Here is a 16,011-nt window from a genome sequence, read left to right on the forward strand (position 1 = left end):
TGTAATATGTTGTAATATGTATATAATATGTTGTAATATGTTGTAATATGTATAATATGTTGTAATATGTTGTAATATGTATATAATATGTTGTAATATGTTGTAATATGTGTAATATGTTGTAATATGTATAATATGTTGTAATATGTTGTAATATGTATAATATGTATGTAATATGTATATAATATGTACAATGTGTTGTAATATGTATATAATATGTTGTAATATGTTGTAATATGTATATAATATGTTGTAATATGTTGTAATATGTTGTAATATGTATAATGTATTGTAATATGTATATAATATGTTGTAATATGTTGTAATATGTTGTAATATGTATATAATATGTATAATATGTTGTAATATGTATATAATATGTTATAATATGTTGTAATATGTTGTAATATGTATAATATGTTGTAATATGTATATAATCTGTTGTAATATGTTGTAATATGTATATAATATGTATATAATATGTATATAATATGTTGTAATATGTTGTAATATGTGTAATATGTGTAATATGTTGTAATATGTATATAATATGTATATAATATGTTGTAATATGTTGTAATATGTTGTAATATGTGTAATATGTTGTAATATGTATATAATATGTTGTAATATGTTGTAATATGTATAATATGTATATAATATGTTGTAATATGTGTAATATGTTGTAATATGTGTAATCTTTTACTTTTTACTTTTACGTCATTTAGCAGACGCTCTTATCCAGAGCGACTTACAGGAGCAATTAGGGTTAAGTGCCTTGCTTAAGGGCACATCGGCAGATTTTTTCACTTAGTCGGCTCGGGGATTAGAACCAGCGACCTTTCGGTTACTGGCACAACGCTCTTACCCACTAAGCTACCTGCCGCCCGTAATATGTTGTAATATGTATATAATATGTTGTAATATGTTGTAATATGTATAATATGTTGTAATATGTATAATATGTTGTAATATGTATATAATATGTTGTAATATGTATATAATATGTTGTAATATGTATAATATGTATATAATATGTATATAATATGTATATAATATGTTGTAATATGTTGTAATATGTTGTAATATGTTGTAATATGTTGTAATATGTTGTAATATGTATAATATGTTGTAATATGTATATAATATGTTGTAATATGTATATAATATGTTGTAATATGTATAATATATATATAATATGTATATAATATGTTGGAATATGTTGTAATATGTTGTAATATGTTGTAATATGTTGTAATATGTTGTAATGTATTGTAATATGTTGTAATATGTATATAATATGTATATAATATGTATATAATATGTTGTAATATGTTGTAATATGTATATAATATGTTGTAATATGTTGTAATATGTTGTAATATGTATATAATATTTATATAATATGTTGTAATATGTTGTAATATGTTGTAATATGTATAATATGTTGTAATATGTTGTAATATGTATATAATATGTTGTAATATGTTGTAATATGTATAATATGTTGTAATATGTTGTAATATGTATATAATATGTTGTAATATGTTGTAATATGTGTAATATGTTGTAATATGTATAATATGTTGTAATATGTTGTAATATGTATAATATGTATGTAATATGTATATAATATGTACAATGTGTTGTAATATGTATATAATATGTTGTAATATGTTGTAATATGTATATAATATGTTGTAATATGTATAATGTATTGTAATATGTATATAATATGTTGTAATATGTTGTAATATGTTGTAATATGTATATAATATGTTGTAATATGTATAATGTATTGTAATATGTATATAATATGTTGTAATATGTTGTAATATGTTGTAATATGTATATAATATGTATAATATGTTGTAATATGTATATAATATGTTATAATATGTTGTAATATGTTGTAATATGTATAATATGTTGTAATATGTATATAATATGTTGTAATATGTTGTAATATGTATATAATATGTATATAATATGTTGTAATATGTTGTAATATGTGTAATATGTTGTAATATGTATATAATATGTATATAATATGTTGTAATATGTTGTAATATGTTGTAATATGTGTAATATGTTGTAATATGTATATAATATGTTGTAATATGTTGTAATATGTATAATATGTATATAATATGTTGTAATATGTGTAATATGTTGTAATATGTGTAATCTTTTACTTTTTACTTTTACGTCATTTAGCAGACGCTCTTATCCAGAGCGACTTACAGGAGCAATTAGGGTTAAGTGCCTTGCTTAAGGGCACATCGGCAGATTTTTTCACCTAGTCGGCTCGGGGATTAGAACCAGCGACCTTTCGGTTACTGGCACAACGCTCTTACCCACTAAGCTACCTGCCGCCCGTAATATGTTGTAATATGTATATAATATGTTGTAATATGTTGTAATATGTATAATATGTTGTAATATGTATAATATGTTGTAATATGTATATAATATGTTGTAATATGTATATAATATGTTGTAATATGTATAATATGTATATAATATGTATATAATATGTATATAATATGTTGTAATATGTTGTAATATGTTGTAATATGTTGTAATATGTTGTAATATGTTGTAATATGTATAATATGTTGTAATATGTATATAATATGTTGTAATATGTATATAATATGTTGTAATATGTATAATATATATATAATATGTATATAATATGTTGTAATATGTTGTAATATGTTGTAATATGTTGTAATATGTTGTAATATGTTGTAATGTATTGTAATATGTTGTAATATGTATATAATATGTATATAATATGTATATAATATGTTGTAATATGTTGTAATATGTATATAATATGTTGTAATATGTTGTAATATGTTGTAATATGTATATAATATTTATATAATATGTTGTAATATGTTGTAATATGTTGTAATATGTATAATATGTTGTAATATGTTGTAATATGTATATAATATGTTGTAATATGTTGTAATATGTATAATATGTTGTAATATGTTGTAATATGTATATAATATGTTGTAATATGTTGTAATATGTGTAATATGTTGTAATATGTATAATATGTTGTAATATGTTGTAATATGTATAATATGTATGTAATATGTATATAATATGTACAATGTGTTGTAATATGTATATAATATGTAGTAATATGTTGTAATATGTATATAATATGTTGTAATATGTATAATGTATTGTAATATGTATATAATATGTTGTAATATGTTGTAATATGTTGTAATATGTATATAATATGTTGTAATATGTATAATGTATTGTAATATGTATATAATATGTTGTAATATGTTGTAATATGTATATAATATGCATAATATGTTGTAATATGTATATAATATGTTATAATATGTTGTAATATGTTGTAATATGTATAATATGTTGTAATATGTATATAATCTGTTGTAATATGTTGTAATATGTATATAATATGTATATAATATGTTGTAATATGTTGTAATATGTGTAATATGTTGTAATATGTATATAATATGTATATAATATGTTGTAATATGTTGTAATATGTTGTAATATGTGTAATATGTTGTAATATGTATATAATATGTTGTAATATGTTGTAATATGTATAATATGTATATAATATGTTGTAATATGTGTAATATGTTGTAATATGTGTAATCTTTTACTTTTTACTTTTACGTCATTTAGCAGACGCTCTTATCCAGAGCGACTTACAGGAGCAATTAGGGTTAAGTGCCTTGCTTAAGGGCACATCGGCAGATTTTTTCACCTAGTAGGCTCGGGGATTAGAACCAGCGACCTTTCGGTTACTGGCACAACGCTCTTACCCACTAAGCTACCTGCCGCCCGTAATATGTTGTAATATGTATATAATATGTTGTAATATGTTGTAATATGTATAATATGTTGTAATATGTATAATATGTTGTAATATGTATATAATATGTTGTAATATGTATATAATATGTTGTAATATGTATAATATGTATATAATATGTATATAATATGTATATAATATGTTGTAATATGTTGTAATATGTTGTAATATGTTGTAATATGTTGTAATATGTATAATATGTTGTAATATGTATATAATATGTTGTAATATGTATATAATATGTTGTAATATGTATAATATGTATATAATATGTATATAATATGTTGTAATATGTTGTAATATGTTGTAATATGTTGTAATATGTTGTAATATGTTGTAATGTATTGTAATATGTTGTAATATGTATATAATATGTATATAATATGTATATAATATGTTGTAATATGTTGTAATATGTATATAATATGTTGTAATATGTTGTAATATGTTGTAATATGTATATAATATTTATATAATATGTTGTAATATGTTGTAATATGTTGTAATATGTATAATATGTTGTAATATGTTGTAATATGTATATAATATGTTGTAATATGTTGTAATATGTATAATATGTTGTAATATGTTGTAATATGTATATAATATGTTGTAATATGTTGTAATATGTGTAATATGTTGTAATATGTATAATATGTTGTAATATGTTGTAATATGTATAATATGTATGTAATATGTATATAATATGTACAATGTGTTGTAATATGTATATAATATGTTGTAATATGTTGTAATATGTATATAATATGTTGTAATATGTATAATGTATTGTAATATGTATATAATATGTTGTAATATGTTGTAATATGTTGTAATATGTATATAATATGTTGTAATATGTATAATGTATTGTAATATGTATATAATATGTTGTAATATGTTGTAATATGTATATAATATGTTATAATATGTTGTAATATGTTGTAATATGTATAATATGTTGTAATATGTATATAATCTGTTGTAATATGTTGTAATATGTATATAATATGTATATAATATGTTGTAATATGTTGTAATATGTGTAATATGTTGTAATATGTATATAATATGTATATAATATGTTGTAATATGTTGTAATATGTTGTAATATGTGTAATATGTTGTAATATGTATATAATATGTTGTAATATGTTGTAATATGTATAATATGTATATAATATGTTGTAATATGTGTAATATTTTACTTTTTACTTTTACGTCATTTAGCAGACGCTCTTATCCAGAGCGACTTACAGGAGCAATTAGGGTTAAGTGCCTTGCTTAAGGGCACATCGGCAGATTTTTTCACCTAGTCGGCTCGGGGATTAGAACCAGCGACCTTTCGGTTACTGGCACAACGCTCTTACCCACTAAGCTACCTGCCGCCCGTAATATGTTGTAATATGTATATAATATGTTGTAATATGTTGTAATATGTATAATATGTTGTAATATGTATAATATGTTGTAATATGTATATAATATGTTGTAATATGTATATAATATGTTGTAATATGTATAATATGTATATAATATGTATATAATATGTATATAATATGTTGTAATATGTTGTAATATGTTGTAATATGTTGTAATATGTTGTAATATGTATAATATGTTGTAATATGTATATAATATGTTGTAATATGTATATAATATGTTGTAATATGTATAATATGTTGTAATATGTATAATATGTTGTAATATGTATATAATATGTTGTAATATGTATAATATGTTGTAATATGTATAATATATTGTAATATGTATATAATATGTATATAATATGTTGTAATATGTTGTAATATGTGTAATATGTTGTAATATGTGTAATATGTTGTAATATGTTGTAATATGTGTAATATGTTGTAATATGTTGTAATATGTTGTAATATGTTGTAATATGTTGTAATATGTGTAATGTATTGTAATATGTATATAATATGTATATAATATGTTGTAATATGTTGTAATATGTTGTAATATGTTGTAATATGTTGTAATATGTTGTAATATGTTGTAATATGTGTAATGTATTGTAATATGTATATAATATGTATATAATATGTATATAATATGTTGTAATATGTTGTAATATGTTGTAATATGTTGTAATATGTTGTAATATGTGTAATGTATTGTAATATGTATATAATATGTATATAATATGTTGTAATATGTTGTAATATGTTGTAATATGTTGTAATATGTTGTAATATGTGTAATGTATTGTAATATGTATGTATTACCTGATACAGGCCTCAGTGCTGCTAGGTAAGAGACTACAAGCATTAAGGTGTGGTTATCTTAAAATAGAGGTTGTCATGGTTACTTGATGTAAGCCTTAGTGCTGCTGGATGGTAAGGTATGGTTAGTTTGGATTAGAGCTATGGTTAGTTTAGATTAGCTGTATGGTTAGTTTGGATTAGAGGTAGTAAGATATGTTTTTTTTTTAGGGGGTAGATCAGCTTTAATATTTCAGATTGATTGTAACTTCCATCAATGTAATTGTCTGCATCACTTCCAATCCCCCATATGAACTTCCTGTACCCTCAACCTCTCCGATCATTTTCATGATGTCCATCCGGTTTGCTTCTATATGCCATATCTTTCTAACTGTGTTCTTTCACAAAAGCTCTCAACCTATAACCTATATACTTATTATGGACACAGTATGCTTTACATTAGTTATCTTGTTGTTATTAGTTGTTGTTAGTTGTTATTAGTCCCATCCTTCAATTCCATTCAACACCTCCCATCTATCTCTTAACACCATCCATATTGGATTTCTATTTGCCATATATTTTTCAACTGTACTGTGATTATTATATTATTGATCGATTGACTATGACTTTTCAGATCACCCAGTAGTGCTATCTGCAGGGTTAGCTCCAGGTAAATATTGCAATCTTTCAGCCATTCTTGGACCTGTGTCCAAAAACAAGCTACAAATGGACAGTACCAAAACAAATTATCTAATGATTCTGTCTCTTCGCAGCCAAATCTGCAGAGCTGGGAAGATTGTATCCCCCATATCAATAACATCCTATTGGTAGCAAGAATTTTGTATAATAATTTAAATTGAAAAATTCTAAGTTTTGAATCCGGCGTCGTTTTGCGTGTCAGTTCATAAACACTATGCCATGGAATTGGTAAGTCAAAAATCTCTTCCCAACTATTTTGCAATCTATATGGGACGGCTGTCAATCCTTTGGTCCTTAAAAGAAACTGATAAACTTTTTTATTTATCACAGTTTTCCTTAACCAATTATGTTCTTTAATGCAAGGCCGACAGACAAGTTCCTTACTTTTTCCCCCTTCCACTTTCCTCTTCCATTTTTGAGGTAATGCTGCAATTATTTGGTTGTAATTTTGGGTAGAGCAAACATTTCCATATGTTTTTGTTAGCTGCATGTGCGACAGAACTCCACCAGTCCTACCGATGATATCATTTACAAAGATTATACCTTTTTTTATTTTGTATTAAAAAAATTATGTTTTTTTTATCAATTAGTATATTTGAGTTTAACCACAATATTTGTTGCATTATTTGTTCTGTCGTTTCTGGAGGATTAAAATGAAATTGCAACCAACTTTCTATGGCTTGTTTTAGAAATAGTGATATTTGGGAGATTATTTCCTTTTCAAATAACTGAAAGTGAGAGGTTGTTATCTGAATAAAGGGAAAAAGGCCATTCTTGAACATGGGGTGAGAATCTTACTAATTTGCTAGAGAACCAGTTTGGATTTAAGTATAACATTTGTATGACTGAAGCTTTCAGTGATAGGTCTAATGCTTTAGATTAGAGGTTGTAATGTATGGTTAGTTTAGATTAGAGGTTGTAATGTATGGTTAGTTTAGATTAGAGGTTGTAATGTATGGTTAGTTTAAATTAGAGGTTGTAATGTATGGTTAGTTTAGATTAGAGGTTGTAATGTATGGTTAGTTTAGATTAGAGGTTGTAATGTATGGTTAGTTTAGATTAGAGGTTGTAATGTATGGTTAGTTTAGATTAGAGGTTGTAATGTATGGTTAGTTTAGAAGTTGTAATGTATGGTTAGTTTAGATTAGAGGTTGTAATGTATGGTTAGTTTAGATTAGAGGTTGTAATGTATGGTTAGATTAGATTAGAGGTTGTAATGTATGGTTAGTTTAGATTAGAGGTTGTAATGTATGGTTAGTTTAGATTAGAGGTTGTAATGTATGGTTAGTTTAGATTAGAGGTTGTAATGTATGGTTAGTTTAGATTAGAGGTTGTAATGTATGGTTAGTTTAGATTAGAGGTTGTAATGTATGGTTAGTTTAGATGAAAGGTTGTCATGGTTACTTGATATAGGCCTCTGTGCTGCTGGGGCCTTTGAGCTGGTCTTCCATCAGGTAGGTGTTGTGGGAGGAGCTGATAAAGTAGTGGTTGATTGGCTGGCTCATATCCTGGAACACCTCCTTGTGGGCGGGGTTGAAGATAGACCCCTCCTCCTGCTGCAGGTACATCAGGAAGCCATCTTTGGTCATGTGATTAATTTGCTTTGCTGTAGAACAGAAGGCGGGTGGGGGGGGGGACAACGACGCGTTACACAAGGGGACAGAATGAATTAGGGGATTGGGGATAGACTGGCCTTGTGGAATGGGTCTCCCAGATATATATCATTTAGCTTATAAAGGAAAAGTGCTACAGAAATATAAAAAGTTAGACTATTTTAGCCCATTCCTAGAACACCATTAAACGGCATCATCCAATACTGCATCCTGAAGGATATGCTTCCTGATACAGTGACTTCATGTTTGTGTGAACTGAGCATCTCTCACCTGAGTCATCCAGCTCATATTGAGTCAGTACTAGAGCATATCTCACCTGAGTCATCCAGCTCATATTGAGTCAGTACCAGAGCATCTCTCCTCACCTGAGTCATCCAGCTCATATGGAGTCAGTACTAGAACATCTCTCACCTGAGTCATCCAGCTCATATTGAGTCAGTGCCAGAGCATCTCTCACCTGAGTCATCCAGCTCATATTGAGTCAGTACTAGAGCATCTCTCACCTGAGTCATCCAGCTCATATTGAGTCAGTACTAGAGCATCTCTCACCTGAGTCATCCAGCTCATATTGAGTCAGTACCACAGCATCTCTCCTCACCTGAGTCATCCAGCTCATATTGAGTCAGTACCACAGCATCTCTCCTCACCTGAGTCATCCAGCTCATATTGAGTCAGTACTAGAACATCTGTCCTCACCTGAGTCATCCAGCTCATATTGAGTCAGTGCCAGAGCATCTCTCACCTGAGTCATCCAGCTCATATTGAGTCAGTGCCAGAGCATCTCTCACCTGAGTCATCCAGCTCATATTGAGTCAGTACTAGAGCATCTCTCACCTGAGTCATCCAGCTCATATTGACTCAGTACTAGAGCATATCTTACCTGAGTCATCCAGCTCATATTGAGTCAGTACTAGAGCATCTCTCACCTGAGTCATCCAGCTCATATTGAGTCAGTGCCAGAGTATCTAATCATCCCCAGCTTCCAATTGGCACATTCATCCCCCCTCTCTCCCCTGTAACTATTCCCAGGTTGTTGCTGTAAATGAGAATGTGTTCTCAGTCAACTTAGCTGGTACAATAAGGGTAAAATTGAAAAAAACAGAGCATCTCTCACCCGAGTCGTCCAGCTCGTATTTCTCTATGAGTCTGACAGCGTCCTCCAAGGTGGCCGACTCACGCTGCTCGTTCAGCAGGAAGTTGAGCAGATCCTTGATGCTCATCTGCCCCCCCGTGGAGGCGTACTTCCTGTAGATCACATCGATCTCCTCCCGGTGTGTCAACAGGTCATAGAACTGTTTGATCTCAGCACCCTCCAGGGTGCCCGAGTTTGACGTGTCACATTTCTACAGGACAAGATCATTTACAAAACAGTACTTTACTAACAACATACGTTGACTTCCTCCTCAGACTACAGAAAATGCTTTGAGACCTGGTGGAATCTTAAATGAAACTGATATGCATTCAGGAACATAACAGACCTGCATTAAGAGCTATCATGTATGTACAGGTGTAAGCTTCTATCACAACATCCTTGTAAGTCATTAGCAACCTCATTGTAAGTCATTCACGACCTCATTGTAAGTCATTCACGACCTCATTGTAAGTCATTAACAACCTCATTGTAAGTCATTCACGACCTCATTGTAAGTCATTCACGACCTCATTGTAAGTCATTCACGACCTCATTGTAAGTCATTAACAACCTCATTGTAAGTCATTCACGACCTCATTGTAAGTCATTCACGACCTCATTGTAAGTCATTTACGACCTCATTGTAAGTCATTCACGACCTCGTAAGTCATTAAAAACCTTGCTGTAAGCCATTGATAACCTCATTGTAAATCATTAACAACCCTGCGTAAGTCATTAACGACCTCAGTGTTATTCATTAACAACCTCAATGTAAGTTATTCATTACATATTTGTAAGTCATTAACAACCTCATTGTAAATCATTAACAACCTCATTGTAAGTCAATGACCAACAGATATCCACTCACGGCAAACAGCATATTAGCGTAGGTCTCGTCCACCTCGATGTTTATCTGGCGGAGGAAATGTTTCAGCTCCTTCAGATTCATCATGTTGTCCTTGTTCTTGTCTGCTTTCCTCATACAGTTGAAGATCCAGCTTTAATACCTCCAGATGGAAGGATCAAACACTGAACAGAGATTAACATTTGACCTAAACACATTGTAGATGGGAATCCACTTTACTGTATAGGCTGAACAAATAGCTAAACAACGTATTAGTTGTGATTTGCATAGCAAGCAGATTCACAAAAGAGGATACTGTTCGCTCGTCTGCTGGCGGTTGAGTTTCCTCCGGTTGGAGGTGATCTTCTCCAGACCATTGACCCACTGCCTAGCCTCTTCCACCGAGGCAGCCACCAGGTCCAGGGTCCTCCTGCGGCCCTTAAAGATGATGGAGAAACAGCGGTCCTCCACGTGGGCCTCTGTGTGCTTCTGAAGACCCTCCGACTGACGGCCCTTACGCACCGAGTCTATCTCATCAATGGAAACTGAAGGGGGAGACAAGAGGGGGAGTACATCAAGAGGGGGAGAAGAGGGGGAGTACATCAAGAGGGGGAGACGAGAGGGGGAGACGAGAGGGGGAGTACATCTTATTTTCTATTTATCAGACGCTCTTATCCAGAGCCACTCACAAGAGCAATTAGGGTTAAGTGCCTTGCTCAAGGGCACATCGACAGATTTTTCACCTCGTCGGCTCGGGGATTCAAACCTTTTGGTTACTGGAGCAATGCTCTAACCGCTAGGCTATCTGCCGCCCTAGTGAGTGAGTTTTGGGTTAGGGTTATCCAGCTCATAACTCACCCTAGTGAGTGAGGTTTGGCAGCTGAGATTTGATAGTTCCTTGGTTAAAACAAAAAGAGCCTCAAGGTCCAAGCTAGAGAAACCATATGATGACATCACCAGGGCCTGGCCCAATCATGTCTTTATCACATCTACCCCAGACAGAAACATATAGGACAGGGTGGGTTTGACAGGACAGGACAGGGTGATAGAGGAGGGCAGACAGGGTGTCAGGCCCTCTTTGACTGATCTATCTACAGGAAACCTCTGTGTCTCAGTGTGACGGTGGACTTCTTGGGCTTTCAGCCACTCACAGCACCCAACAGTGCAAAAGATAAAAACTCACACAACCCCACAGCAGATAAAAACATGTCTGTCTATCTAGTGCGTCCATGTCCCCTATCTATCTACACACTTCCTTCCTTAAAGGTCTCTAGTTTCTGTGAGAAGCAGCTCCTTCCTACACACCTTACTCCCTGGTATCTACTGGAGGAGGCTTCCAGGACCAACAGGCCTAGCCCCTGGTATCTACTGGAGGAGGCTTCCAGGACCAACAGGCCTAGTCCCTGGTAACTACTGGAGGACGCTTATATGACCAACAGGCCTAGTCCCTGGTATCTACTGGAGGAGGCTTATAGGACCAACAGGCCTAGTCCCTGGTATCTACTGGAGGAGGCTTCCAGGACCAACAGGCCTAGTCCCTGGTATCAACTGGAGGACACTTATAGGACCAACAGGCCTAATCCCTGGTATCTACTGGAGGAGGCTTATAGGACCAACAGGCCTAGTCCCTGGTATCTACTGGAGGAGGCTTATTGGACCAACAGGCCTAGTCCCTGGTATCTACTGGAGGCTTCCAGGACCAACATGCCTAGTCCCTGGTATCTACTGGAGGAGGCTTCCAGGACCAACAGGCCTAGTCCCTGGTATCTACTGGAGGAGGCTTCCAGGACCAACAGGCCTAGTCCCTGGTATCTACTGGAGGAGGCTTCCAGGACCAACAGGCCTAGTCCCTGGTATCTACTGGAGGACGCTTATAGGACCAACAGGCCTAGTCCCTGGTATCTACTGGAGGAGGCTTATAGGACCAACAGGCCTAGTCCCTGGTATCTACTGGAGGAGGCTTATCGGACCAACAGGCCTAGTCCCTGGTATCTACTGGAGGAGGCTTATTGGACCAACAGGCCTAGTCCCTGGTATCTACTGGAGGCTTACAGGACCAACAGGCCTAGTCCCTGGTATCTACTGGAGGAGGCTTCCAGGACCAACAGGCCTAGTCCCTGGTATCTACTGGAGGACGCTTATAGGACCAACAGGCCTAGTCCCTGGTATCTACTGGAGGAGGCTTATAGGACCAACAGGCCTAGTCCCTGGTATCTACTGGAGGAGGCTTATCGGACCAACAGGCCTAGTCCCTGGTATCTACTGGAGGAGGCTTATTGGACCAACAGGCCTAGTCCCTGGTATCTACTGGAGGCTTCCAGGACCAACAGGCCTAGTCCCTGGTATCTACTGGAGGAGGCTTCCAGGACCAACAGGCCTAGCCCCTGGTATCTACTGGAGGAGGCTTCCAGGACCAACAGGCCTAGTCCCTGGTATCTACTGGAGGAGGCTTCCAGGACCAACAGGCCTAGTCCCTGGTATCTACTGGAGGAGGCTTATAGGACCAACAGGCCTAGTCCCTGGTATCTACTGGAGGAGGGTTCCAGGACCAACAGGCCTAGCCCCTGGTATCTACTGGAGGAGGCTTATATGACCAACAGGCCTAGTCCCTGGTATCTACTGGAGGAGGCTTCCAGGACCAACAGGCCTAGTCCCTGGTATCTACTGGAGGAGGCTTCCAGGACCAACAGGCCTTGTCACTGGTATCTACTGGAGGACGCTTATATGACCAACAGGCCTAGTCCCTGGTATCTACTGGAGGAGGCTTCCAGGACCAACAGGCCTAGTCCCTGGTATCTACTGGAGGAGGCTTCCAGGACCAACAGGCCTAGTCCCTGGTATCTACTGGAGGAGGCTTATAGGACCAACAGGCCTTGTCACTGGTATCTACTGGAGGACGCTTCCAGGACCAACAGGCCTAGCCCCTGGTATCTACTGGAGGAGGCTTCCAGGACCAACAGGCCTAGTCCCTGGTATCTACTAGAGGAGGCTTCCAGGACCAACAGGCCTAGTCCCTGGTATCTACTAGAGGAGGCTTCCAGGACCAACAGGCCTAGTCCCTGGTATCTACTGGAGGAGGCTTATAGGACCAACAGGCCTAGTCCCTGGTATCTACTGTACTCTACACTATTTGACTGTTGTTTACTAAATACTTGATTTGGCCAACCAGACACATTCCATGGATTTTTGGTTTGCGTAATACTGTGGTTAACAGAACACTTCGAAGCCAGCGTGACCTCCCTTGACTCCCTCGCTGCACAGTTGGAATCTCTGAGGTTGCTCTGAACTATGAATAGGGCTTGTATACAGTGTGCCTTGTTAATATGCATTTACATGGTGTTTTTCACTCTGTCAAATCAAATCGAAGTTTATTGGTTGCGTACACAGATTTGTAGATGTTATCGCAGGTGCACCAAAATACTTGTGTTTCTAGCTCCAACAGTGCAGTAATACCTAACAGTAAAAAATAAAAACACATAATACAGAAATATAAACTAATAAGTAATATAGGATGAACCATGACTAGAATAAAGTGCATTCAGAAAATATTCACACCCCTTGACTTTTTCAGAATTTTTTTACGTTACAGCCTTATTATAACATTTATTTAAAACGTTTTTTTCTTATCAATCTACACACAATACCCTATAATGACAAAGCAAAAACAGGTTTTTAGAAATGTTTGCAAATGTATAAAAAATTTAAAACTGAAATAATACATTTACATAATTATTCTGACCATTTACTCAGTACTTTGTTGAAGCACCTTTGGCAGCGATTACAGCTTAGAGTCTTCTTGGGTATGACGCTACAAGCTTGGCACACCTGTAATTGGGGAGTTTCTCCCATTTTTCTCTGCAGATCCTCTCAAGTTCTGTCAGGTTGGATGGGGAGAGTCGCTGCACAGCTATTTTCAGGTCTCCAGAGATGTTCGATCGGGTTCAAGTCCGGGCTCTGGCTGGGCCACTCAAGGACATTCAGAGACTTGTCCCGAAGCCACTCCTGCATTGTCTTGGCTGTGTGCTTTGGGTCGTTGTCCTGTTGGAAGGTGAACCTTCACCCCAGTCTGAGGTCCTGAGCGCTCTGGAGCAGGTTTTCATCAAGGATCTCTCTGTACTTTGCTCCGTTCATCTTTCCCTCGATCCTGACTAGTCTCCCAGTCCCTGCCGCTGAAAAACATCCCCACAGCATGATGCTGGCACCACCAAAGTGTTTGCAAAGATTTCTAAAAACCTGTTTTTGCTTTGTCATTATGGGGTATTGGGTCATTATGGGGTATTGGGTCATTATGGGGTATTGGGTCATTATGGGGTATTGGGTCATTATGGGGTATTGGGTCATTATGGGGTATTGGGTCATTATGGGGTATTGGGTCACTATGGGGTATTGGGTCATTATGGGGTATTGGGTCATTATGGGGTATTGGGTCATTATGGGGTATTGGGTCATTATGGGGTATTGGGTCATTATGGGGTATTGGGTCATTCTGGGGTATTGGGTCATTATGGGGTATTGTGTGCAGATTGATGAGGATTTTTATTCTTTTAATCCATTTTAGAATAAGGCTGTAACGTAACAAAATGTGGAAAAAGTCAAGGGGTCTGAATACTTTCCAAAGGCACTGTACACATAAAGTGGGTAAAACAGTATGTAAACATTATTAAAGTGACCAGTGTTCCATGTCTATGTACATAGGGCACCAGTCTCTAAGGTGCAGGGTAGAATACCGGGTGGTAGCCTGCTAGAACAGTGACTAAGGTGCAGGGTAGAGTACCGGGTGGTAGCCGGCTAGAACAGTGACTAAGGTGCAGGGTAGAATACCGGGTGGTAGCCTGCTAGAACAGTGACTAAGGTGCAGGGTAGAGTACCGGGTGGTAGCCGGCTAGAACAGTGACTAAGGTGCAGGGTAGAGTACCGGGTGGTAGCCTGCTAGAACAGTGACTAAGGTTCAGGGTAGAGTACCGGGTGGTAGCCGGCTAGAACAGTGACTAAGGTGCAGGGTAGAGTACCGGGTGGTAGCCGGCTAGAACAGTGACTAAGGTGCAGGGTAGAGTACCGGGTGGTAGCCTGCTAGAACAGTGACTAAGGTGCAGGGTAGAGTACCGGGTGGTAGCCGGCTAGAACAGTGACTAAGGTGCAGGGTAGAGTACCGGGTGGTAGCCTGCTAGAACAGTGACTAAGGTGCAGGGTAGAGTACCGGGTGGTAGCCGGCTAGAACAGTGACTAAGGTGCAGGGTAGAGTACCGGGTGGTAGCCTGCTAGAACAGTGACTAAGGTGCAGGGTAGAGTACCGGGTGGTAGCCGGCTAGAACAGTGACTAAGGTGCAGGGTAGAGTACCGGGTGGTAGCCGGCTAGAACAGTGACTAAGGTGCAGGGTAGAGTACCGGGTGGTAGCCTGCTAGAACAGTGACTAAGGTGCAGGGTAGAGTACCGGGTGGTAGCCGTCTAGAAACAGTGACTAAGGTGCAGGGTAGAGTACCGGGTGGTAGCCTGCTAGAACAGTGACTAAGGTGCAGGGTAGAGTACCGGGTGGTAGCCGGCTAGTAACAGTGACTAAGGTGCAGGGTAGAGTACCGGGTGGTAGCCGGCTAGAACAGTGACTAAGGTA

General features: G+C 35.6%; 1 protein-coding gene across 1 annotated transcript in view; it reads right to left on the minus strand.

Annotated features, from left to right (window-relative positions):
* The window catches only part of LOC311118264 (1-phosphatidylinositol 4,5-bisphosphate phosphodiesterase delta-1-like), a 102,829-nt gene that overhangs the window by 45,162 nt on the left and 41,656 nt on the right, over positions 1 to 16,011 (minus strand). Inside the window, exons 3-6 of the mRNA XM_084193097.1 lie at positions 10,719 to 10,947; positions 10,427 to 10,556; positions 9,541 to 9,769; positions 8,218 to 8,419 (exon numbers count right to left, since the gene is read on the minus strand). Of these exons, the coding sequence (XP_084049223.1) occupies positions 8,218 to 8,419; positions 9,541 to 9,769; positions 10,427 to 10,556; positions 10,719 to 10,947 (790 nt within the window). The remainder of the gene's footprint in view (positions 1 to 8,217; positions 8,420 to 9,540; positions 9,770 to 10,426; positions 10,557 to 10,718; positions 10,948 to 16,011) is intronic.

The sequence above is a fragment of the Coregonus lavaretus genome (genome assembly GCF_964263955.1).
Source record: "Coregonus lavaretus genome assembly, contig: HAP1_SCAFFOLD_322, whole genome shotgun sequence".
Classification (NCBI taxonomy): Eukaryota; Metazoa; Chordata; class Actinopteri; order Salmoniformes; family Salmonidae; genus Coregonus; species Coregonus lavaretus.